At 33.5% G+C, this 26,065-nt stretch overlaps 1 protein-coding gene across 1 annotated transcript in view; it reads left to right on the top strand.

Annotated features, from left to right (window-relative positions):
* LOC145256398 (uncharacterized) overlaps positions 1 to 25,744 on the top strand; it is a 37,890-nt gene extending 12,146 nt beyond the window's left edge. Inside the window, exons 2-5 of the mRNA XM_080115258.1 lie at positions 18,603 to 18,765; positions 21,748 to 21,880; positions 23,402 to 23,507; positions 24,257 to 25,744. Coding sequence (XP_079971384.1) covers positions 18,603 to 18,765; positions 21,748 to 21,880; positions 23,402 to 23,507; positions 24,257 to 24,456 — 602 coding nt within the window. The 3' untranslated portion in view covers positions 24,457 to 25,744. The remainder of the gene's footprint in view (positions 1 to 18,602; positions 18,766 to 21,747; positions 21,881 to 23,401; positions 23,508 to 24,256) is intronic.
* The last annotated feature ends 321 nt before the right edge of the window (positions 25,745 to 26,065 follow it).

Below are 26,065 nucleotides of genomic sequence, written 5' to 3'. Positions count from 1 at the left end.
CATTTTTTTGTTTGGAGCAAAGAGATTTAATTTCACTTAAACTTTCCCCTACAGTAATATTGTCGAAAATTTTAAATTAGACGAAAAACAAGTAGTTTTCAGAATATGAAGCCATGTAATTCTGTTATCATGGCTGGCCATTTTTGTATGCGCAAGTGCATTTACGCTTGAACTCTGGGACTATTTTCCATTTAACAGCCTAGCCTTCATTTATGCGACGTGTGAGCCTCAACAAAGGCTGTTAAATGTGCACTCGCATACAAACTTGTCACGGTGTAGTATTGTCAAAAATTTTAAATTAGACGAATTTAAAATGTTTTCTGCTGAAAAAAATTAACTCGCTTTCTGTTCCTTTTGGTTTTATTTGAATTGATATATTGAAAAGAAGTCAACAAACGAACAAGTGTCAAAAAGTCCATAAACAACTAATAAAAGTTACTTTCTACCTACATGGCTCATTTTTTTTTTTACTTATTTTTTAGAAATAATTACACAACACTTTAAATCAATTTATTCAAACGGTCATTCGGAAAAGAAAAAGTAGTGCTTATGCACTTATGTTACCGTGCTATTTTAAAACGGTATTTTCAAGTTAAATTCAAGTTTTACAATATCATTGTTTATAATGTTAGGTAAAAGTACAAAATAATTACAATACACCCGTTAGTTTGGTAACATAAGTGCACACAACTGAAAATAATTATTTATTTACTTATTTTATTTTTTTTTTTAAATTACAAATTTAAATCCTTTTATTCAAACGGTCTTTTATGTCGCTAAGTCAACCCCACGTCCAAATAAATATATATATATATAGGTACTTCCAGTGATGTGTAAAACATCAGCATTTTTAACAATTATAGTGATGTCATTTCGTGTGTTCATGCATGGTTACCGAGAGTAAAAAAGGCCAATGCACATGACAATGTAAAGTCCCTTCCTGATTAACTTGTAGGTATAGACAGTTTCCAGTATTCAACCACGTGGTCACGCTAACAGGCATGAAAAATATGGCTACCGATATGTGTTACCGATTGTCTATGTATGTTCTAAAGAGAAAGAACAATTCTCCATTTGGATAATAATTATAATTTCAAATTGGGATAATTTTAATCTAAAAAAAAAATACATTAAGTGAACTAGTTCTTGAACCTTGAATTTCTATCGGAGAAAGTTTAATATTTCTTTTTTTTTTTTTTTTTTTTTTTTGTTACTGCAAAACACAATTTTTATATTTTTCAGTCCGTTCTTTTAATTATAAATAAAACTTTTCACCGAGTATTTCCAAATATTTTAAAGTTAGCATTTTTCATTTTTTTTAACGTATGAATTTTCAATATTTTATCACCGGATGTAATTTATTTCTTTGAAATATGTTTAAACTACAATTTTTTTTTTTTTTTTTTTTCTAGTGTAAATAATTTCATCACAGGTTTATTTACTATACACATAGATTCGAAAAAGTTGTCAAAAAAACAAATATGTAACAAATAAAATATATCAAACATTGTATGATTTTCAAAGTGATTACACATTTTAAAGTGAGTAAAACCACTAAAAACCTTTTCAGATAGGTAGAGTAACTTATCTTGCCTTTGATAACATTTGTGTATTTTTTTTTTTGTTTTTTTTTTAAACTATTTCGAATCTGTGTACAGTAATACAAACCCAAACTTTAATTTAACTTGGAAATATTTAAAATACACGTGCGTACACTGCACAAGCACCCATATTATCATAATAGTAGTAATAAAAAACTGGTGTAGATGACATCGATTGGTGCCACACCAACTAGTTGTGAAGGGTCAGGGAGGATGGAAAGACCGAGGTGGGAGAGTACTAACCAAATCTCCATACTGGAAGTGTGCAGTTCAAATCTGGTACCTTGTGGAGACATTTTGTCACCACAACCCCAGGAAACACCAATGGCCAATGCCAATGGGAAATCGATGACAACGGCTGTTGCGATAACATTCAATCATCTGCACAAGTGGTCAAAAGGTGGAGAACACTGAAAATCTGGGGAGACTTGTCACTTGGTCTCCAGGGAACATCACAGGTTACTGCCAGTGAGCAATCACTGATGATAGCCTGAGACAACTAATACACTACATTTTGATGAAAAACATGGAAAAAAATGGACATAGAAGAACAGAAAACCAAAACTTTAAATATAATTTCTGCATTTAAAGTAAGTTAAATATTTCAACATATAATTTTGTGGGCAAAATCCAGCTTCCCAATAAGGGGCACTCTGGATAGGAACAAAATAATCTCGGTCATGAAAGATTTCTCCTCCACAGACCGAGGACAGAAAAGGTAAAGTGTAGCATCAAAACAGATACTACACTGATCTTGTTCTGAAAGCCAAAAAATGTTTGATGTTTCTTTAATTGTTTGTACCCTAAATTCATAATTCAGTTTTATCAGAATTATATATTGCTTTAAAATTATTTAATTTTACATAGATAATATTTATATTTAATAAAGTTCAGTTTCAGTATTAATCGAACTGTGTTCCTTTTTCTTTTTAAAAATGTTTTATTGCTCTTTTTTGAATGGCCCTCATATAGTATTGACAGTCTAACAAATCTTACCTACATTGCCTGCATGCATTTTTCAATTAATAGACCCTTGTTTCAGTGGCCGTGGTTCAGGTCAATTTTTATGGATGTGCATTCGCATTATAATTGTTAATGGAAAACATTTTTTTTGCTATGAATAAAAAAAAAAAAAAAAAAAAAAAATAAAAATTTTTGGAAAACAGATTTTTATTAACGAACTACACATACTAGAGTTAATAAAACTAATTTTAGTGTCTTTTTGACACTTGTGTATCTAAAGATAATGTCTCTAACAGACCTCTGTATATTTTTGAAAAAAAAAAAGCATAAGGATCAATCTCTATCAATTTAAATAAAATCAAAATCAATTTTTTAAAATGTAAAAATGTTTTAGGCCGAGTTTGGATTTACAATTTTTATTATCTCCATAGTCTTATATCCTCTTATATGAATATATTCTTTTATAATTGTAAACCTGTTATTAAAACAAAACAAAAGAAAACTTCATATCGTGTAATATTTTAATTTAATATTTAAAGCTTTTTAAAAATAAATATTTAGAATTTTTATTTTTTTTCGGTAATATAATTATCAAGTAACTTTTATTTATTTATTTTTTTTTTTGAAAGTGTGTGTGTGTGTGTGCGTTCGTGTTCTCGCTTGTTCCCCCCCCCTTAACCAATTCATTGTAAAAAAAAAAAAAAAAAAAAAAAAAAAAAAATCCTTTAAAAGATAAATATTAGTTTTCTTGGTCTGATTCAAAGATAATTAGTAAAGTCCTAAGATATTGAATTAAAAAAAACAAAAACTTAATTAGCCCTCAAAAAAAAAGTAATTTACCGTTCGTCCAATATGCAACAAACTAAAAAAAAAATGAACACAATTATAAGGAGCCTCAAAATTTCAGCCAATTGAAACGCTGTTTCGTGTCGGATTCCCCCACCCTCAAACGTGCATCCATACATTCCTATTTTGAACATTTGCATCGATTTTTATCATTTTCTAATTTAATTCTTTTTTATGTTTTAAAATTTTTTAATTGTTCGAGATTATATAAAAATTGTTACGTCGAAAGTTTCACATTGTTGCGAGCAAGGAAATTATTAAAATCTTTTTTATATAAAAATTATGCGAAATCTAATTTAATTTAAAAATAAATACTTTTGCTATTATAATTTTTTTGTGTGAAAATATTAAACAATACTTAATTCAATGGTAATATCGGTAATTTGAGAAATTCATTTTTCTTGGAGTTATATCAAATTCATTAATATGGACTTTAGGGGCTTTTTTTGTTACAAATTACGAAGCTTTATTTATATAAAAAGCAAAAATAAATTCTTGCGTTTTTTTTTTTTTTTTTTTTTTTTCCATTCAGATCTAAATAAAAATAATTAGTTAATTATATTCCTCGAAGCTGGGGTGGTTAAGTTAGATGTAACTACCGGCCGGTTTCGAGGAAAAGAGTGACGCTTCAACTGATATATATAGCTTTATTAAACACCGTGAAAACTAAAAGAAAATATTACATTTAATAAGGAATACATTTTAATATCAATCTCCGAAAGAAACTTGATAAGTTCTTGAGATAAATTAATGAATGTCAATTACCATGTTGTCTCTCCAAGGGCCAGTAGTCAAAATGATGTGGAATCGTTCTAGCCTCTTTTCCTACTTCCACTTCGAGTCCGCAGAAATAGGGGGACAGCAACAACTGGTGATAAGGAAAGGGGGTTATTGAAATTGATGGGACTACTATGGTTGGAGCTACACTCCCACCAAATAATCATTGATCATTGGTGAACCAGTTACAGATCGGTGGCAATTTCACTACAAGATCAAGTCTATTGCCTTATTTTAATTTTCTACTAATACAACTAATTTTTGGATTGGGCGTTCAATAAATCTCTCCACCTTTTAACTTGTCCTGACCCATTTGGAGTCCAACCTTTTGCACCAGACCATCTTTGCTCTTTATCACATCCACCACTTTAGCCATTGTCCATTTGTTGCGAGGGGATTGTCTTCCTTGAGGAGTACAATGTCTCCAGTCTTTATATTTCGACTGCTAGCATGCCATCTTTGTCTGGTGCTTATGTTGGCTGAGTATTCCCTTCACCATCTGCTCCAGAATTGTTCCACAAGGTATTGGACTGCGCTATCTCTTCCTAGCATATGTCTTCCCTTAAAAACTTCCCAGGTGGTGGCATCTTCATTTGTAGTAAGTGGTTTGGTGTCAGGGGCTCGAGACTCTTTGGGTCATTAATTGCATCTACTGTGAGTGGACGGCCGTTTACAATCCTCATCGCCTCATACAAGAATATTCGTAGCATGAAATCATCCAATCTACCAGTTGTTGAAGCTAACACAGTGCTCATTACACTTTTGACTGTGCGGATTTGCCGTTCCCATACACCGCCCGTATGGCTTGCTCCTGGAACATTCATTTTGAAGTCGCATTGCTTCTCAGCAAGGAAACTTGCAACTCTGTCTTCCAATTCTTTAATGCCTCTCTCAAGTTGACTCTTTCCACCTATAAAGTTCGTTCCTTGGTCACACTGTATTTGTTTCACTGCACCCCTGAGAGCTATAAAACATCTCGAGGCATTTAGGAAAGCATCAGTGGATAGGTCTTCCAGCATCTCTAGATGGATGTCTCTGGAGCTAAGGCATATGAACAGAAGGCCATATCTCTTTATTTCCTTCCGACCATGTTTTATATAGAAGTGTCCGAAACAGTCTATTCCTATGTAGGAGAATGGTGGGGGGTGGTTTGACTCTTTCAACTGGAAGGTCTGCCATGCCTTGTTCTTCCAGGGGTCTGGCAAGTGACACAATTCTTAATATATTTTGCCACTATCTTGCTGGCACTGATAATCCAGTAGCCATTACCTCGAATTTCATTTAGGGTCATTCTCCGACCCTGGTGCTGTATTTATGATAATATTCAATAATTAAACAAGTCATGAGGCTCTCTTTTGGCAATAGTATTGGGTGCCTCGCCCCAATTAAAGTAGATTCCTTTAAACGCCCTCCAACTCTTAAAAGCCCATCTTTAATAATAGGGTCGAGTTGGTAGAGCTCAGTTGTTTTTTTTCAATTGCACTGGATTCTTACTGAGAACTCTGAACTCCTCTTCCCACGTTTTCCTTTGTGCAATACTGATGAGTGCAAAGGAGGCTGATTCTCTTTCTCTTGCGCTGATAAAACCTGATTGGGACTTGTTTGCCAGGCGTTTTATTCGAGCGACCACGTTCAGGATTTTATTCCAATTCGATAATCTGGAGAATCTGTAGAAATGTTCTGTTTGAGTGAGCATTGTTTTCAAAACTCTCGCTTCAGGATCTCCGATGATGGGTTCAGGACACTGTTGGATGGTCACGGTCCCATAAAAAATTTTGTCCAGCAAACCAATTTGAGCCAACCAGTTCTCCCACCGTTAGTCCTCTAGATGCATGATCGGCAGGGTTTTGTTTGGTATCAATGTATAACCACTGACTAGGATCAGTGCTATCCCTAATTTTTTGAACTCGATTGGCAACAGACATGAAATCGTCTAGCGTCATTTTTTATGTAACCTAGAATGACTTGGGAATCTGTCCAGAAATATTCTTAGTCCACCTTAAGTCCAGTTCTTCCTTCAGGAAGTTACTTACTACTGCTGAGACGGTAACTGCGATTAGTTCAAGACGAGGCACAGTAACAACCTTAATGGGTACCACTCTAGCTTTACCCATGACCAACGTGCAATGCACTTTTTTCCTTGCAACAACTCGCAAATAGGTACATTGGCCATATCCAGTGTTGCTGGCATCGGAAAAATGGTGTAGCTCTATTTTTTTCAATTGGGCCTATATTATCTGGGATGAAGCATCTTTGTATCTGAATTAGTTTGAGGTTATTCACATCTCTAATCCATGATTCCCACCTTGGTTTTAGTTCAGAAGGAAGGGGCTCATCCCATCCAACCCCTTGTTTACACATCTCCTGTAGCACCCTCTTACCGACTAGAACAAAGAGTGCAATAAATCCCAATGGATCATACACACTTGCCACTGTTGACAGAATTCCACGTCGGGTAGCCGCTCCTGGATCAAGAGTAATGTTGAAAGCAAATGTATCAGTGTCCAGGTTCCATTTTACCCCTAGTACACTTTGTGTTGGAAGGATATTGTGATTCAAATCTACTTCTTTGGTTGTGGTGTCACTATTGCCTTTCAGGATTTCGTCAAAGAGTCCTTTCTTGTTTGACACAAACTTATGTAAATGTAGTTGACCCTTCGCACAGATTTCATTTGCTTCACTGATCAACTGCTTTGCTTCTTCATCTGTCTTAACACTGAGTCCATCATCCACATAGAAGTTCCTTTGAATAAATGCCGCAGCCAGAGAGTACTCACTTCGATATTGTTGGCTAGGTATTTGAACCCATAATTCGCAAAACCCGGAGATGAGGATGCGCCAAAAATGTGGACTCGCATACAGTATTCCTTTGGTTCGGTTTTTGTGTCTCCATCCTTCCACCAGAGGAATCTAAGAAAGTTTCTATCTCCAGGACTGACATGAAAGCAGTAAAACCTCTTTTCTACATCACATAAGAGCGATGCGATGTTCTCAGAACCTGCACAGCACTCCAGGTAGTGCATTGATCAAATCAGGTCCTGTCAGGAGGTGATCATTTAATGTGTTCTTAAATTTAGCAGAACAGTTAAACACAACTCTGACTTTCCCAGGTTTTCTTGGATGATACACGCCATGGTGGGGAATGTACCATGTGCTACCATTGTTTGGCGCATCAGACTTCTTCGGCATCTCCTTCGTTGATGATTTGCTCCATAAATTTGTAATCTTTAAATTTTGGATTTTTTGTGTAAATTTGGCCTTGAGGTGTTTAAGACGAACTTCGGCCAAGTGTTTATTTTTTGGAAGATGGGGACGTGCACGAAAGGATAAAGGCATTTCTAGATGTCCTTCATTATTATGTTGAATTTCTTTTAATATATGGAGAAATTTTATGTCTTTTTGAGACAGTCTTTTCCTTGTTGTTTATATCATGGAAGTCCATTTCCAAGGCTCTTGGTAACAATGTCCAACTAGGTTTCCTGGATTGTTCAGATGTGCTGTTGGTCCCACTATGCACCACCCGAGATCTGTCTTGATGGCAAATGGGTCTTTATCCTTCCTTGTGATCACTTTCTTGGTCTTAAGGCACCTGCACAGTCATACCCAATTGGCAGTCTAACTCGTCTGGCATTTCCTTTGCTATATTTATGAGATGTTCCCATGCTTCTGCTGTTTTGCGGGTAGGTATGTTATTCCTTTCCAGAGGAATGTATTCTTGAGTGTAGGTGGGCGGCAATTCTATTTGTTTCTGTGAAAAATACCCTCTTACCTTCAGTCCTGAAATATGTCTGCAGTTCTCAATTGTATTTCAACTAGCTATTGTTAACTTCAATCGAACTGGCTTGGAGGCTACCTTAATCTCTCACAAATATCTTCACTGATAAATGTGTTGCTGCTTTGAGTGTCTAGTAAGGCATACATTAATATTTCTGAACCTTTTGTGCAGGAGAACCAAACAGGTATGATCATAGATGTATGATTGTTGTTGCTCATCCGTTTGCAGTGCATTTTCTTCCCTGGTTGTTTCCACTTCCTTGCACTGAGGTTTGTTTTCATGAAGTGGTGTTGGATGTGTTCTTTGCAAATGTTGCAAGTAACTTTCTTCTTACAATCCTTTGTAAAGTGGCCCACCCTGAGACAACTAAGGCACATATTGTTGCTGAGGATAAAACTCCTTTTCTCATCTAATGATAGAGCTCGAAACTCTTCACATTTGTAAATAAATTCAGCATGCTCGCAGAAGTGGCATCACATTAGCTGTAATATTGCGATCTCTGAATCATATTTTTGGGGTTTCTGACCTTCCTTTATCTTGGGGTCTCTGCCTTTGGATGAGGTTGCTGATGTTGCTAGTGCATTAACTCTAGTCTGAATTTTCTCCGAACCCTTTTCGGTTTGGTTAAGGCGTGAAGGGAAGAAATTGGATTACATGCTATTAGTGCTTCCTCTGCCACAAATTCTGCAAATTCCTGGAAGCCTGGGTATGGTAAGTTCTTAGCTAGAGCTTTAGTGACGTACCTATTCCAGCAATCTGCGATCCAACCAGGAAGTTTTCGAAGTAATTTCTGATTCTCTTCATTTAACACATGCAGACCGGAAATATGAGACATTGCACTGCTGCATGTCGTAAGAAAGTCACTGAAATCCCTGAGCTTGAAGGATTCTCTGATCCTATTCTTGGCCAGTTTTGAGCTTTTCTCTGAAAGCTCTTTGTATTGTAAAGGGGTGCCCATAGCGCTTCTGCAAAATATCCCAAGCTTGGGATATGCCTCTTCATCTGTTCGATAGAACATTTCCTGTAATGCTGAAAGAGTTTCACTCCCTATGTATTTTTTTAAGTAAAATAATTTGTGCGCTGGACTCTTACAGCCCACTTCTATCAGCGATTTGAATGTGGTGCTCCACTCAATAAATTCAAGAGGGTCTCCTTTAAAAATAAATGGCTCTGGTGTGGGAGTTTTGATATCAGCAAGGATTCCTTTAGCGCTTGAATAAATGCGTCCTCTCTGTCAGTTTTTGTTGTAGTTGGTTTAGAGGCTATTTGGAGTCTTATTGTTTGGCTTACTGTAGGTAGATTCATGTGAGGTGTTTTCCAATTAGAACTTCTCCAGTGCATTGTTGCTATCTGTTTCTGCATAAGCATTGTACTCTGCCTCAATTATTTCGGTATTATTATACAAACACCGTGACAGCGTTAGGGTTAGGGTTAATTCGCTGTCACGGTGTTTGTATAAATTTACCATTATTTCTAGGTCTCTTTGATTTTACAGTTCCCTGAGTGTTTTCTTTGATTTAGAAATTTCCTGGTTTCGTTGGATTTCTACCCTTTTAGAAGCCAAACGTGCAGCTGCTTCGGCCTTCTTTATTGATATTTGGGAACTCTGGCAACTACTTGTGCTCAGTCTGGATATGGTTGAACCATATATTGACTTTGCGTCTTCCCTCTGTAATAGCTTGGAAAGAGATTTTTTTACTGCGATAGGATCAAGGATTTTTCCTGACATTCTATCATTCCTCTAAGAGGGATATTACCTCAGAGGTTACTGAACTGCATGTATCCATTTTCCCCCTTATGTCAGGGAACGGAGTGGTTAATTTTCATACATTCTCGTAAGCTTGTTCCACCTGCCTCCTGTGTTCTTCTAAAATCCTGATTAATTCTTCCAATTGAACCCTTGAACATTCTGATTTAAGCTTTATTCTAGCAAAGCTCACATCTTCTTTAAACCTGGAATAAGCCCTGATGAACTTTCTTTCTTAGTTGTTTCCTCTCTTTGGAATTCCGTCATCTTCTGTTTGGTATCCAGACTGCCTTACTTCTGGAGGTTGAGTCTCTTGCAGATCTGTATTATTGACTTCAGACAGTGTTGAATGTTCCATCTTGAGCAGTTAAAGGGAGTTAAGAAATCAAGGGTTGAAGGGAGCTTACTCGTTTTATTGTTGACTGACAGTGTAGCATAAACATGTGTCGGTCGGTTGGTAAATAAAATCCTTCTAGATTGAGGTATTATATATTATTTATATTTTTTTTTTCATTTTGAAAGGGAACGGGAAGGAAGAGGATACAACTATGCCGAACTATACGTTGATAATCAATCCCTTTTTGTTTCAGCGAATCACGTGTCCATATTTTTGTTTTGTTATTTACAAGACGACCGTCGTTTTAGCACCGACGTTGTTGCTATTATATATATATATATTTTTTTTTGTGACATGACGTTGGTCATTAGTTTGTGTGCGTGTGTTTTGGTTTTATTTTTAACATAATAGCGTTAAATAAACAACGTTGTCATTCAAGACAGAATTTGTGGCTATTATTGCCTAGAAAATGGTATTTCCTGACCTTGAAAAAGGAGAGAAAACAAAATAAAAACTGGCTTTATGCCAGTATTGAATTATGATCGCATGTGAGTCAAGGGAGATAACTCAGCATAACGGTGTTATTGAATTGTCTCTCTTCCATTTTGTTTGTTTACGTTTTTCAGTTTTGTTTTGAGTTCGTTTTGTACGCGCGAATAAAGTCTCTTCGTCCCTTCAAACGGTTTCGTGTGATATACCTCTATGTACTGGCGCTGACCTTCAAAATTTTATATAAATACTTTTTAATATGAAAGAAAGACATTAATTTAAGTCGTTCAGCTGTCTAAACTTGTAGATTTTTTTTAATTTTTCATTTTGGCTTTTTCTCGATTCATGGATTTGCATGAGAAAAACATTAAGAACTGGTAAATTAAAAATAAATACTATCTATAATAACCAATTACCTTTCAATCATGCCGCCATCTTAATCTTTTTTAAAATTATTTTACTCGTGTTCACCTCTTACAAAGCATATTTCCACTTGAACGTAAAGGGCCATGTCTAGGAAAGATTAGCAAGATATTTGTTACATTTAAATTTCTGCATATCAGTACAGCCAGGGCCGCAGGAAGGGAATTCCAAAGTCTAGCTGTTCAAGGGAAGAAACTATTAGACTAGAAAGCTTTCTGGCATTTAGGGACAACCATGAAGGGGTGAGATCTTATTGCTAAGCAGATTTATCAGGGATATGTACACCGAGGGGGGGGGTGTACAAGTGAAACAAGTTCATCGAACACATTCCATTAAAATATTTGTAAAACAGGCACAGTGATGCAACATTGCAGCGATGAGATAGGGGCTTAGTTGATAAAGTGGGGCTGATTAGATTGACAACTATCTAAGGAAGAGACTAGTGGTAGATGTACCAGCCCAGATGTGGCAACAATACTCCATGCATGGATGACTGGTGGCCTTGTAAAGGTACAGGATACTCTCAGGTGTGAATAGTCTTCTAGCTCAATAGAGGGAACCCACCTTCTTTGCAGCAGCCTTTGCAATATCCTCTATGTATTTGTTCCAGTTCATATTACCTGCAAATGTTAAGCCGAGGAGTTTGAAGGTAGAATTCTCAGGTAGGGTGCTATTTGTCAAAGATATAGGTGGTTGGAGAGACGTCTTGCAATTGTTAAAGGAGAGCAGCTTAGTTTTACTAGCATTAAATGTCACCATCCATTTATGGCCTCATTTCACTATAGTCTGGAGGTCATTTTCTAACAATTCTGCCATTGTCTTAGATTTATGCACATCCGTTCTTCTCTCCTGCATATTATAGAGCATTGTATCATCAGCAAATATACCCATTTCGGACACAATATTATCAGGGAGGTCGTTTATAAATATCAGGAATAATAATGGTCCAAGGATTGACTCCCAAGACATTCCTGCATTAATGTTATGCTGCTTGGATATACGTCCCTCAATGACATCCTATATGCTTCTATTGTCAAAAAAGGATCTAATTATATTTAGTATACATCCAGTTATACTGTACGATAATTTTCATTAGCAGCCCTTTATGCCAAACTTTGTCAAAGACCTTGGATATATCAAGGCCTACAGCCCTGGCTTCGCCCGCCTTATCCAGTACATGGTAAATGCGTTCAGAGATGACTGTTAAAATATCTGCAGTAGAACAGCATTGCCTGAATCCATACTGTTTGTCAGAGAGATTTGCTTTTACAAAGTGGTGAACTAGTGCATGATTAATTAAGGTCTCAAAGATTTTAGCAAAGAGTGGGAGGAGACCAATGGGGTGATAGTTAAGAGGGTCTGTTCTTTCACCAGAATTCTTGTACACTGTTACCACAGAGGCCATCTTCCAGTTATAAGAAAAGCAACATTCAGTAAGGCATTTATTGTAGAGCTTGGAAAGTATCGGGGCTAGGTTGGCTGAACATTTCTTAATTAGTAATGCAGGGATGAGATCAGGCCCACACGTCTTCGAGGTGTTGGTTTTTATGATATTGCAGACATGAGGAGTGAGTTTTTTTTTTTTTTTTTTTTTTTTTTTTTTTTTTTTTTTTTTTTTACATCTAATGTGGCTTCAGTCCACATATTGAAATTTGGGAAGTTTGTTGGTTCTAAGGTGGAGTTGGAGGTGAATCACCGGGCAAACAGTTCAGCCTACTCCATTGCCGTGCATGCAACCTTCTGGTTGTTGCTAAGTGGGGAAATTACTGATTGCCCTTTATTCACCACGCTATTATAGATTTTTCCAGAAATCACGAGTTCCTATCTTTTGCAATTCAATGTGTTTCCTGATTATTTCAGCATGCTTTCTTTTGGCTGTCGCTATTTCACTCTTACAATCTACAAACTTTTGCCTATTTGTATTTGACTTGACTTACAAACCGGCGGAATGCATGCTCTCTTTGTGCAATGGAAACTTGACAAATCTGCAGTGAACCATGGGGATGAGTGGGGCTTACTAGCATATTTATTCATTTTAATGTTTTCTTCAGATTTCATGTAAGACTAAATAAATGCTAACTCCAAGGATTAATTATGTTTTTCTTAAAAAATTTATATCGCCATAAACATTTCTTTTATAGTAATCTGTCCCAGTCGTGAATCAATGCTTATGTTAAAGTGTAGTACTTGTTCTGTTACTATACTTTAGTCTGTCCTTGATCAGTGAAAGAAAAATTCTTCTAAACTGGGGCATATTTTTGCTATAGGAGATAAAATCTGTGCTTTTTACTTGAGGTGATTTCATCTAGTTTTCCAATTTTGCCAGTCAGACTTATAGAAAGAAAAAAATTAAGTACCCTAAAAAGCTATGATGGCCCCAAAATGGATCATTTTATGTTTAATTTAAATGCGAAACTAATTATAAAGTATTTTTCTGGATGTTCACATGTCTACATTTGAAAAAGTAGAATCACATCTGTAGGAGGAATAGCTGAGTTTCCTCATCTACTTTAGAATAGAATTTAATTTTGATTTGACGAACTTAATGTTATCCTGGTGCTTATCCATAAAAAATGACTGAAAATATCAGTTCCAAATAAATTAACAAAAAAACTCGTTGATATAATTATGTATTAGGCAAAAATAGGTATCAATACCAAAAATCTTATCTCCCCAGTTTTATATATCAGTGGCAAATCGGAAAAATACTATAAAATAATTAAAATCCTACGCAATAATTTTCCTAATTTTTAAACAAAAATAAATTGCTTATATCAAATGCAGTAGGACTAATTATCTACGTCTGTATACTTTATATTATATTATTTTTATTATACTTCTAAGTTTTTTTTATCTTTCAAAATGTTAATGTTCTAAGTGATCTTTGCATGCAGGGGGGAAAAAAATGGTGACTTGTAGCTTAATTTGTGAAATTTGTAAACAAAATTACTTATCCTATGACTCGGTCTGAAGAATTGTTTCTCGTTGCTACTATTGATTAAATTTAAATACTATCTTTCGCACTGTTGTAAATGTGCATGTTCATGTGTGCCTTTTTATACAATGTCATTTTACTCCAGGTTTCATTAGGTTTCATTGCATTCAGTTCTACAGACTTGCAATTCTGCATCTTTCATGTGTTTATATAAAAAAAAATCACAACTGAACTTCCTGGACAAATTATTTGAAGTTCAATGTAAACCTATTCAAAGTCCAATGTGCAAGGGACAGAAAAGCGGTTCGATCAGTACAGACATGGTGACACGCCACCAACACGATCCAGCGTACACAATTACCAACCGGCTGTTCTTTCCTCGCTTGTTGCCTTCCAAAACGACCTGAATTTATAGTTGTCGAAGACCAACTGATTTACATATATGCGCGAGATTTTGCGAGAGTTTCTGAGATCATACCATTACAAAACAAAACGCTGTTGGCGCCATCTTGGAATTCTTTTCTTATCCTAGCTTCGCAGCGATGACAAAGCACACACGCACACCTAGGTCGTTTGAACGATAAGCCCTCATTTTCACAGCTTTTGCCACACCTTTCTACCACATTCACATCTGTTCATTCTATTCTCGTGCACTATCACAAACGTTTATGTGCATAGCTGTGTTTCAATTCGATATTTGTTTTTATCTTTGATGTTTTTCATATTTTCTAAAAATAAACTGAATGAGTTGAACCTTATTTGTGTAAAAACCCAACTTCTTCGTTCTCTCATAATTTTTGTGTTCGTCGATCTGATGTGATGGTAATTAATGAAAAGTATTTTGAACACATTTTTCAGATATATTGACGATGTTAACCCTGATGTTTGCTTGTTTCCTCTATTTGTTTTTTTAATGATGAAGGTACAAAGTCCTTTTTTATGAAATTGAAACCGTAGCCTCTTTGATATCATTTTGAGTTAAAAATATAAAATGAATTGACACTGAAACTTAAGTCTAATTTTTTAAATCGTACTGAAGAACGTTAAAGAAAGAATAACATGTGAAAATGTTATCTCCTTTCCATATGATATTTTGATAGCAGAAATTCCCCTCTGGACCAGGTTTGCAACGACTGATGCCACATACAAATTTATGTCTAGACTATTAGCCACTATTTTGTGTAACTTTAGGACCCCATTTTAGACACGTTTAGTCGTTATAATAAAATCCTATATTTCCTCCTAGGAGCAACACTATCACAATCGCAGCATCTTTATAAGTAGTTCCTATTTCCCCGCTAAATAATAGGTCCTCCTACCGCCTCTAGTCCAAACCAGGAGGAAATATACACATCCTACAGATGTGCTTGCACCTTTCGTAACTGGATCATAAATTCATAGAATAACAATCTTTCCATTTTCCGATTCAAAAATAAATTCTCAAATTCCACCTAGGCTTAGAGCTGATAATTCGATTATTCCGGAATCTACCTTTTATGAACGCTCCAGAACTTTTCAAATATGGTGACCCTCTCTACAAGAGGCAATTGTTTAAAAAAAAAAAAAAAAAAAACCCAAATAAAAACATTACCGCTCATAAACAGAAAATTAAATACTAATAACCTTACACTTACCTATGCACACAACACACCACTCCCCCCCCCAACAAAAACAAACCCTGAAAAAAAATATGTAGCATTTTTTATTTTTCGGTTTTGGAGTGGCTTAATGAACCTTACATGATATTTTTTTCTTTTACACTGCCCCCTCCCCAATTGTTTTGTTGGTTTATCATATTTGCGAGTGGGCATCCTGACAACGATTATCAAGGATAAATTTTGGGGCAAATATTTTGACATCCCCTCCCCCACACAAAATGGGGTGTCTATTCTGATAGCTGTTAACATGGGAAGGTTGGGGTGTCTATTCCAAAAGCCGTTCTTAACATGAGGTTGGGGGTGGACAAAAACAACAACCATACTTTAATTTTTGTTGGGGGGGGGGCATGCTTCCACCGGGCAACACTAGACATAAGTTAACGGGTCCGGCTAGTATTTAAATAATTTAAGTTAATCTTGTAAAAAAAACAAAAAAAAACAAAAACAAATGTTTTGTAGAAGAGATTCTGGTTATATGCTCTTAAAACGCTATCCTGTTAGAAATGGGCGATCACCATATGTTAAATTTATATGCGAGATTGATATCTCTCTCTGAATTCTAAAATAATTGTTTTACCGAAGTTTTTCAAGATATTCAAATGTAATTGTCTAAAGGTAGATCTGTTATTTTATGGAGGTGGGAGCACTTTAGAGTTCTCATCTACAAATTTACCAACTTTTCCTTAAATTATTTCATTAAAATAGTACTAAATATTTAATGTTTTCTTTGTATATTGTGAAAAATATCTAAACTGTAGAATGTATTGTAATGAAATTATTTGCCTAAATATTAAATAAAACCGTTCCCTATTAAATTAAAACCGAGGAATATGCTTGGATGGGGGGGGGGCACATTTTTCAGTTTCAATTTCATAGGTAACGTTTTAGTCAAGAAAACACTACAAAACTAATACAGAAAAAAAATTTAAACTTTAATATAGGCAATTTTTCTTTAATTTTCAATTTGGCTTCTTTAGGCAGTTTTTTTTTTTTTTTTTTTTTTTTTTTTTTTTTTTTTTTTTTTTTTTTTTTTTTTTTTTGGTAAAAATCTGGTTTCCCTATTGAATTTGGTCTTTCCTGAAAAATTTGGCTTAAAACATTTGGTAACCCTGTTTGTGTAGACAGTGGGCCAAATAAATTTGGCAAAATAATTTTCATTTTGCTGTTCATGTAGTGATTTCTTTTAATTTTATTAAAGGTTCGCATGGTAATTTTTTTTTGCAAGGTAATTTTTTTTTTTTTTTTTTTCCACAAAAGCTAATTTCGGAAACTACAGATTTACAGAACGGAATGAAGTCAAGACATGAAAAACAAAACTATATTTAAACCTCACTCTAACGAAAAAAAACACTTTTCTTATCAAATAAAACAGTGTTCAACCTTCTGTAGTCATTTTGAAATATATAAAATATTTTTACACTTCAGAAAATGTGGAAATTCCATGCAAGTTGAAAATTTTTGAAACGCAAAATGAATAAAAAAACAAATTTAAAACAATTTTTTAGCAAGTTCTCTAACTTTTAAAGGTAGAAAGAATTGATTTAAAAATTTTTTTACAATCAAAATTCAACACTTCCTTTTTTTTTTATAATATAAAGGAACATGTCGGTTCAATTGCATTTTTTTTTTTTTTTTTTTTTTTAATTAAAAACTATAAAAACTTGGTCTCCTCAGCATAACTTTTTTAAATTATACAATTTGAAAATGTAAACAGCCATGCTTATTTTTGTTTTTTGAAAAGTTTTAGAGGAAGTGGTTTCAAGTTAAAATATTTTTAACTAATAGAGGTAAATTAATGTTTGCAATGATGATGGATTTTGTGACACTGAAAATTATTTTCCACATGTTATTATGAAACAATATATTAGACTATTATATAATTAAAACTTTATAATTTATATAATTATTTTTTTCATAAAACAAGTTAAAACTAAATTTAAGCAAACAAGTGTCTTTTTTTCTTCAGTTTTAATTTTTTTTGTTTCGTGATAACGCAAGTGTGAATTATTTTTACTATATCATTTTGTTTTTCGTGTCTTAAGCAAAATTTCTCTGTATGCTACATGTGTCTAAAAAGTAAAAATAGATCCTTCCTGAAAAGTGTACATAATAAAAATGAACTGTCCTAAAATGCTAGAATGACATCAACATGGTGACTTATTTTGCCTTAAATGTGAAACTAACCCCAGTTCTAAATTCTGTCAAGTCTTCAGGATGTTAATACATAATTTCCCTGAGTCCTCCCAAAGTTAATGGCAAGCCTCTTCATTCTCCCATAATAATCAAAACTACACATTGTTTAAAATAATTTGTTTCTTTCATTAAAGTTTTTCATGTAATTGCCTAAAAAAGGTAGAATCATGTTTTGGAGACGGTCAAATGGTAAGGGGAGGGTAATAGACGATATTAATTTACAATACAAAAAAAATATTGATTTTTGAATGGTCCTAGATTTCGATTTTAGTTGTACATAAAATGCATTACAATTCAACTTTGAGTTCTCGATTATCTTTTAATTGATACATGGCCTCTTTTTTTTTTTTTTTTTTTTTTTTTTTTTTTTTGTGAGTTTCCAGCACTGATCGTGGTTTTGCTCTTGGTAATATTCACTATCAAAGAATTGCTTTGCATAACTTAAGCAACCACTAAATGTACTGTTTAATTTTAACAGTATTTGTCTAATTGTTTCTAATTTATGCAAAACTGACCAGATAACATCTCTTGGCCCTCAAATTATTTCTCCAAATTTACAAAAAGTAAAATACTGGTTCTTACAAAGATATTTCTTTTGCATTTTTAGATTAAATATACATTAGTGGTATTACACTATTAATATTGAGTTTCTTTATGTGCAAAAATGTTTCTCCAAAATTGAATCCTTCAAAATTGGAAAACTACAGGAGACAGTTATAGCTAGTGATCAGTTGCGTAAAAGTGGATCATCTCTGCAAATTAGATATTCGTTTAATCTCATCGTACCTTTAATTTTCTTGTTTGAAATCTGGATCTCTCGTATGTTCATACAAACATGTTACATTTCTTTCTTTGTAGAAATTATAAAATTCCCTCCGCATGATCACAATCTGAGCAAAAATCAATGCATTGTGAGGAATTTTGTGGTGAATGTCCAACATATGCACTCGGCATTCTGTTTATTGATCAGAAAAGGATTGGAATATATGGTGGCCCTTCATCGGTTGAAAGAAAATGCAATGTAAGTTATTGGCTTATTTTGGTCTTAGCTTTAACTTTTTTTTTTTCAAATTAAAATTGTGCATAGCTCTGAACTTATTTGCCTCTCTAGTTTTGGTAAATGTACTGGGAGGAAGATTCTACTTGTGTTTATGATTTTTAGCTTGTGTGTCTAGTCTCTATCACTATCATAAGCAGACAATGTTTATTTTCTCCTTAACTCTAATTCCTTCTCATAACTTTATTCACAATATCTAAAAGTCCACTGCTATTCCTATGGAAATAATTGGATCATTAGATCTCTTGAATGATTTATTTTTTTTATTTTCTACTGAGGTACACATAGCTTTCTTGATGCCATTCTCTCTACTCATCGCTTGAGTGGATAGCAACTTGATTGTCTAAATCCATTCTTGAAGATGGGTGGAATGATGTGCCATTTGCTGGAAACCCAAAAACTTTAGTTTGACTGAACTTTATTTGGATAATGTACAGATGTAAACTCGCCATCTGTTCTGAAAAGAACTAGAGCACCCCCCCCCCCCCAACTTGAACTTGGCTTTTGTATGGTGATTCTCTTGATCTTTGTAAGTAGTTTGCTTTTGTATGAGAAATTAAGGTCTTTGTTTAGTGATTTCTTCAGTCGCCACTTCTGACAATGTCTGCATTGTTTTGCATCGATCTTGCTATTTATTTTAAAGCTTGTGTATAAATTTTGTTGTGCAGCTGATTCCCATTGTTTCTTGCTGGTCACTGTTTCAATATCTTGCAATTTTTTCCCGCTCATGGCCATTAAGATATTCAAGGGGTACTGAGCTGCAGCTAAGATTCCCAAATTTGATTATTCAGATAACTCTCTTGAAATACTTTGCTTTCCAGTCTCCAGCTGTTGACACCACAGAAATGGTTCTGTTGCACTTTAAAGCTAGTAAATTATTCCCATGGTTCTGACCTGGAATGAATTACCAGGAAAGTCAATTCTAGAAGTGAATCCTGGTGCTGGACATTTGTCTGGTTGCCTGATTTTTCCAAACTGTCATCAAATTAATAAATAACCTTGCCAGAAGTCGGTTAGTACTAAGAAAAAGTACAATAACTACCCCCCCTACACACCCGTGCACTCATTTGCAATACTTATGTCATAAAATGATTTGATGGTTGCTAAAATGCTTGCTACAGCTAATCTGTCCAGTTATTTGCACATTCAACTGAATAAGACTCCCAATGATCTCATAGCTCAAACCCATTTTGGGTTGATTATAGCAGCCAAAATATAATGTTCGAGCCTTTCCAAGATATTTTGTCAGGAATTGAGACTAGTATGATGTTCTCTGGAAAGATACCACATGCTTGGAGGCAATCTGGTAGTGGGTTTAAATATAATCATGGACACTGCATCACCAACGAAGTCCTTGTAAATCAAGGAAGAAAGTTGGGCATTAACAGATTTGAGTTTTAGAAATTATAGGAACCTTTTCGATTTCTGAGCATAACTTATTAAGTAGGGACTTTTTTCTAATTATAAAGTGTCTCTAAGATTGAACCAAAAAGGATAACTCTTCGATGTGCGTAGTTCCAGCATGTTAATTTCAACACTGAAAGAAACTTACTCCCATGTTCTTGTATAAGAATTCCACACAAAACTGTTAGTGGAAAATGATACATGAGCATGGTTTGAGAGCAGTGTAAAGGTGGGTTGTATACTCCTTTGTGCATATTGAACATTTGCCAGTAAATTTCCCTTAGCTACTGAACACCAAATTATGGTGTTGACAGTGGAATATGATTATTTCATTTTCAATCTATGAAATTGAAACACTACATACATGGGAGAAGAGTTACACTTGACAGATAAGCTTCTAATCTCAATTACCCAAAACCTAACTAGGCACTAGAACTATAAAAACTTCCTGTTATCAAGCCAGAAATGGCAAAATTATCTGATTATTCTGAACATTCAGCCACTTATGAAGATCTTGTTCAAGGATGACTTTGAAATTCTCTAGAGGACAACCTAAAATAAGGGCTTCTTGAGATTGTTGACTGCTCTTTCCAAAATTGACATAGAAATTTATGAAACTTATGAAGATGTTCATTCAAGGAGACAAGTGAAAGTATATCATGAAGGTAAGAACGACATGTCCACAAATGATACAGCAATGTATTTGAGATTAAGGCTCAACATTTCTGGTTGGTGATCAAATATATGAAAACATGTTTGGCATAGATGATGTCTATCCACGTATCCAAGTCACATGTGACAAAACCAACACTAAGTGATTAACTGGCAAGTCATGTGATTGAAGTTGTCGAAACCTTTTCATCAAAGCTTCAGAACATCCTCTTTTCCAGGACGGTGACCAGCCACCAAAAGATTTGCATGCTTGTTCCAAGACTATTCGTATGAGAATGATGCTGCTTGAAGAATAGAATGATCAGCAGACAAGACCCCAGCAAAGTGAATAAAGGACTTCATTTCTTGCAAACAATTCTTGACTCCTACTGTAATTCTATGTAATTGATCCCCTTTGAGAAAGGGGGATGTTGCATATTTGACCAACTGACAGCCTTACCGCCTTTGTTTTCTATTTCAGTAACTTATCTGCTAGAGCGTTTATCTGAAACGACTTGAGTAACTGTTCATGCCATTCAGTTTGGATCATTTTGAGCCTCTGATAACCTTGTTTCTCTTTAATAATGTTAATTGATAATCACCTATATCCACAATGGGGAAACCCAATTGAGTTGCTCAGACATTTTTGTCTACTAGAGTACACATTTTTGAGTACTGATTTTTCAATTTATCATCACATTGTAACCTCTTCCTGTAACAAAGATGTTAAGATGCCTTTTTTTTTTTTTTTTTTTTTTTAAATTTTTATTTTTATTATTATTGAACTTTCTGTTCTGGAGCAAAACCTTATTGATGTAATTTATGGAATATTATTCATGGCAAACCCTTAATATCTTCTGGATTTTTTTTTTTTTTTTTTTTTTTTTTTAGTATAAAAGCAGGTGGATACCCTTATTCAGATGAGGACTACATTGCGTCGAATTACTTTCAGGATCCTTTAATCCTTTATCCGCCTGAAATGCGAGTTTTTAACATAAAATTGCGTGAAATTTTAAAGCAAACCGTAAGTATATTTAATGCATCAGGAAAAAAATATTGCACCATTTCATTAGAAATGGTTCAACATTTTGACTTTTATAAATGATGTATTGTATCCATGTTTTTACATTTAAGTCTTTATATTTGTGGTGGTTTTTTTCTATAACCCATAAGTAAATGTTGCTATTATGTGCAATGGAGGTTGCCTTTTGTAGTGCTTATATAAGTCCAGTGTCCACATTGCTTGACCCATTGTCACCAAACTTGGTTAAAATATTGATCATGGTTTTGTTTAGAACTGATTTGACTTTGGAATATCTATCATGGAAAAGGTTACTTTCTGGTGTAAAGTTCCATTCTCTTCATCATAGACTCTTCATTTGGTTCGTATTGTAGCCAGTGAAGTCTTACATTTCATGACCTTGACTCTTAATCTTTTAAGTTCAGTCAAAATTAAAATTTCAATTTTAGATTTAAAAAATATGGATCTGATGCCTTTTATAACAGTAATTACTTTGCAAAATATCAGCCTGATATTTTTGTTAATTGTTTCCATGACTTCAAAAATACTTCATACAATATTGTGAAGTAAAGCCCAAATAAAATTCTGGCACCCATCCTTACATTGTCAAGTAATCACATGACTATAGATTGTTTTTGTATACATGGGATTGTTATTTTACTGACTAAACAAAATTCTTTGTATGCACTTTAGTCACTTGTTTTATGCTGTGAGAAAAAACTACTTGATTTTGTTTGAATTTGCTGATTTTTATTTGCTAAGATATAAAATTCCATTTTATGAAAAAGGAAAGGTCTATAGTGGTTGGCAAATTTAATTTGTGAACCAACTAACGATAAAGTTGGCAAATTTAATTTGTGAACCAACTAACAATAAAGTTGGCAAATTTAATTTATTTGTGAACCAACTAACAATAAAGTTGGCAAATTTAATTTATTTGTGAACCAACTAACAATAAAGTTGGCAAATTTAATTTATTTGTGAACCAACTAACGATAAAGTTGGCAAATTTAATTTATTTGTGAACCAACTAACGATAAAGTTGGCAAATTTAATTTATTTGTGAACCAACTAACGATAAAGTTGGCAAATTTAATTTATTTGTGAACCAACTAACGATAAAGTTGGCAAATTTAATTTATTTGTGAACCAACTAACGATAAAGTTGGCAAATTTAATTTATTTGTGAACCAACTAACCGGTTTGACTTTATGAATACTGTTTTGATAAATTCATTTAATTACATAAAGTAGTACATTTTTATGGATTGTATTAATTTAACCAAATTGTTATAAAACCATAACTAAATTCTTAATCTAAAAAATGAAGGTTTTGAAATTTTGTATCTTTTAATACATGAGAATTAGCTGGAAATTTTAATTTGTCCTCAGAAGTAAATGTCATTGCAATTCAGTTTTGGCTGTTTTACATTGGATGCTATCCCTCCCTCAAGGAAACTCATAACTCTGCTAGTATTGAAAATTTTTAAATCTTGAAAATGTACTTTATTTTTTTAACCTTTAGCATGGACTCAGTCATACCTTGAAAGCAATGTGGTTAAAGTTGGATGCTCTTGAAGATGTGAACCGTGAAGCTATTGCCTTCAATCATTGGACATGGAATGCAATTGGTCAGTTATTAATTTTGCATACTAAAACTGAAGTGCATGTTTAATTGACAGAAAATCTGCGCAATGATTGCTCCTCCTCCCTAAAATGATTGCTCCTCCTCCCTATGATCCTAATCTTATCACAATCTCTGACACTTCCTGATTGACACTGTCCATAAATGATTTTAATTTGTGAATATTGAGTTCATACTAACCAATTTTGTAAAGTTATTTGAAAAAATTTTAGAACACTGACTGTTAGTTTTATATTAAATGAAAATGATTGGTTAATCTCACTAGCAGAATGAAGAGCAGAAAATATACCACTAAGTGTTGGAAAAAGTGAAATGCTTTTATTCATGATAAAATCATAACCTTATTTGTTCTAAAGTGTTTCCAATTGTCCTCCCCCCCCAATCTCTAAGAGATTAATTTGAAAAGTGCAGGTTTTTCAAGTGTGACCTGTCTTAGCATCTTGGCAATTACTCAAAGCCTACAAGTATCTACCCCACCTTTCTCTGGAAATTTAGTGTAAGAAAAAGAGCTAATATGAAAAATACAAATATTAAAACTAAGATTTTTACTTGTGTACATAAATTGTTTTTAATACTTGAATTTTATAAAATTAAATAATTGAGTCTCCATAAATGTCTAAATAGTTTCTTGTTCTTGGATCCAAAAAATTTTTTTAGTCCATGTAAAATATTTTTCTAAAATATATACATCATGTATTCGATATTAAAAGACTTAAATTTCTTTCTGTTTTCCAGTATTTGCATTTCAAACTTTGTACAGAACTTTTCATCAAGAAAATGGAATTTTAGATTCTTTGGCGTCGACTATTGCTCACACTTCTAACTTTACAAAGCAGCGACGTTGCTTGCAAACTTGGTGCGAACGAGGATTAAAAAATGATGATCTGAATCTTCTCCAGTTGCTTTTACAAGAAGTTGGCGCAAATGAAGTTTAATGTTTATTTCCGTCCTCAACCGTTTATGGCAATGTAAAAAATATTTTCATTCGTCTCTTCATCTCAAATTACTTCATTGACAAATTGACCGATTCATTCTCCATCAGCAGTTGTTTCTTAAAATAGATTTTAAAATTTCATTTCCATTTATTAAACGATTAGCGAATTAAAATTGACTAGTTATTTCTGAATTTTTCTTATAAAAATGTTTTGTTATAGTACTGTAAATTTTAGATCTGTAACCGGCTTGAAATATTACATTTCAAGATATCTCTTTAAATATTATCTTTCACATGTTTGGCTTTTAAAAAAAATTATTTTGCTACTTTAATATGAATATTAACCAGAATGAGTTGCTGTGCCATTGTTTTTGTTAGCACATCTTATTTGAATTCAAAATTAGAAAAACTGATTCCATTTACATCCATTGAAAAAAAACAAAAACCCCGAAAAACAAGTTATTTTCAACTTTTTGTTTATTTCCTTTAAAATAAAAGAATATTTCAAGATATTTGTATTTAGGATTATTCTGACTATTCTCAGATGAGTAGTTAGCATGATCCCAAATATAAATTAATATCTCGAACTATACTTTTAATTCTCATCTAAAATTAACAATTTGTGTTTAAGTTTTAAAAACATTCCAATTAAAATTTCTATTTGATATACGATTTTGTTCAAAAATTATTTTTTACATTTGGTTTAGAAGCACAAATGAGTTAAATTGTTGTTTGAAACTGTTTAAAGCTTATCAGTTTACCCAGCCATTTTATGAATTAAAATTGCTTGCAGTGAGATTAGTTCATGACCATGCAAGCTTCAAAATTTTTAAACTTAACTTGAAAGTAGTCATTTGTGTTCATTTCATGCCAAGAATGAACTTTTATCGTGTACGTTTCTAAAGTATAAAATTTTACTGACTTAATGTTAAAAGATGGTATTTCAATTAAAATTAACATTTTAAAACTTAACGCCTTGATAAAAATAACCAAATGTTTCAAAATTATAATTATCTCCCTTTAAACAATTCTAAAATTCCATAATTGATACTTGCAATTCACTTTGAACGCTTAGTTACCTCCCTTAGTTAGTTATTTCCCTTAGAATGAAGCATATTTTACAACTCTGAGAAAAGACCTTTTAAAATTTTCCTTTGAATAAAAACCTTTGAAATATTTTAATGTGTACAACTGAACTATTGTAACTTCTAATTGATGTTGAATTCCATTTTTTGTTTTTAATATTGGAACATTAAAATGTAATAATAAATCCGTTTTTGTTGACCTTATGAGACTTATCACCTTCTATATAATGTGGTCTGCACCCTTATTTTTCACTCTTACTATCCTTTATATTCTGACTTGATGTCTGAATATTAAGCATAGTATTAATTGAATCTTTCATTATTTGAAGTATTAATTGAATCTTTCAATATTTATTCATTATGTGAACATTCCTGATTGGATGCTAGTGTTATATATTACTGGTTCACTTCTAAACTAATTAACCGATCATGAATTTTGGGACAGTGTAAGTGGTCCGAAGTGGGATATATTTATTTTTATGTAAAGCTGGTAAAAACCAGGTAAAAATTTATGAAAAATTCAGG

This window comes from Euprymna scolopes, chromosome 32 (genome assembly GCF_053919585.1).
Source record: "Euprymna scolopes isolate OS-2025 chromosome 32, ASM5391958v1, whole genome shotgun sequence".
NCBI classification, from domain to species: Eukaryota; Metazoa; Mollusca; class Cephalopoda; order Sepiida; family Sepiolidae; genus Euprymna; species Euprymna scolopes.
This window is presented reverse-complemented; position numbering and strand designations above follow the sequence as displayed.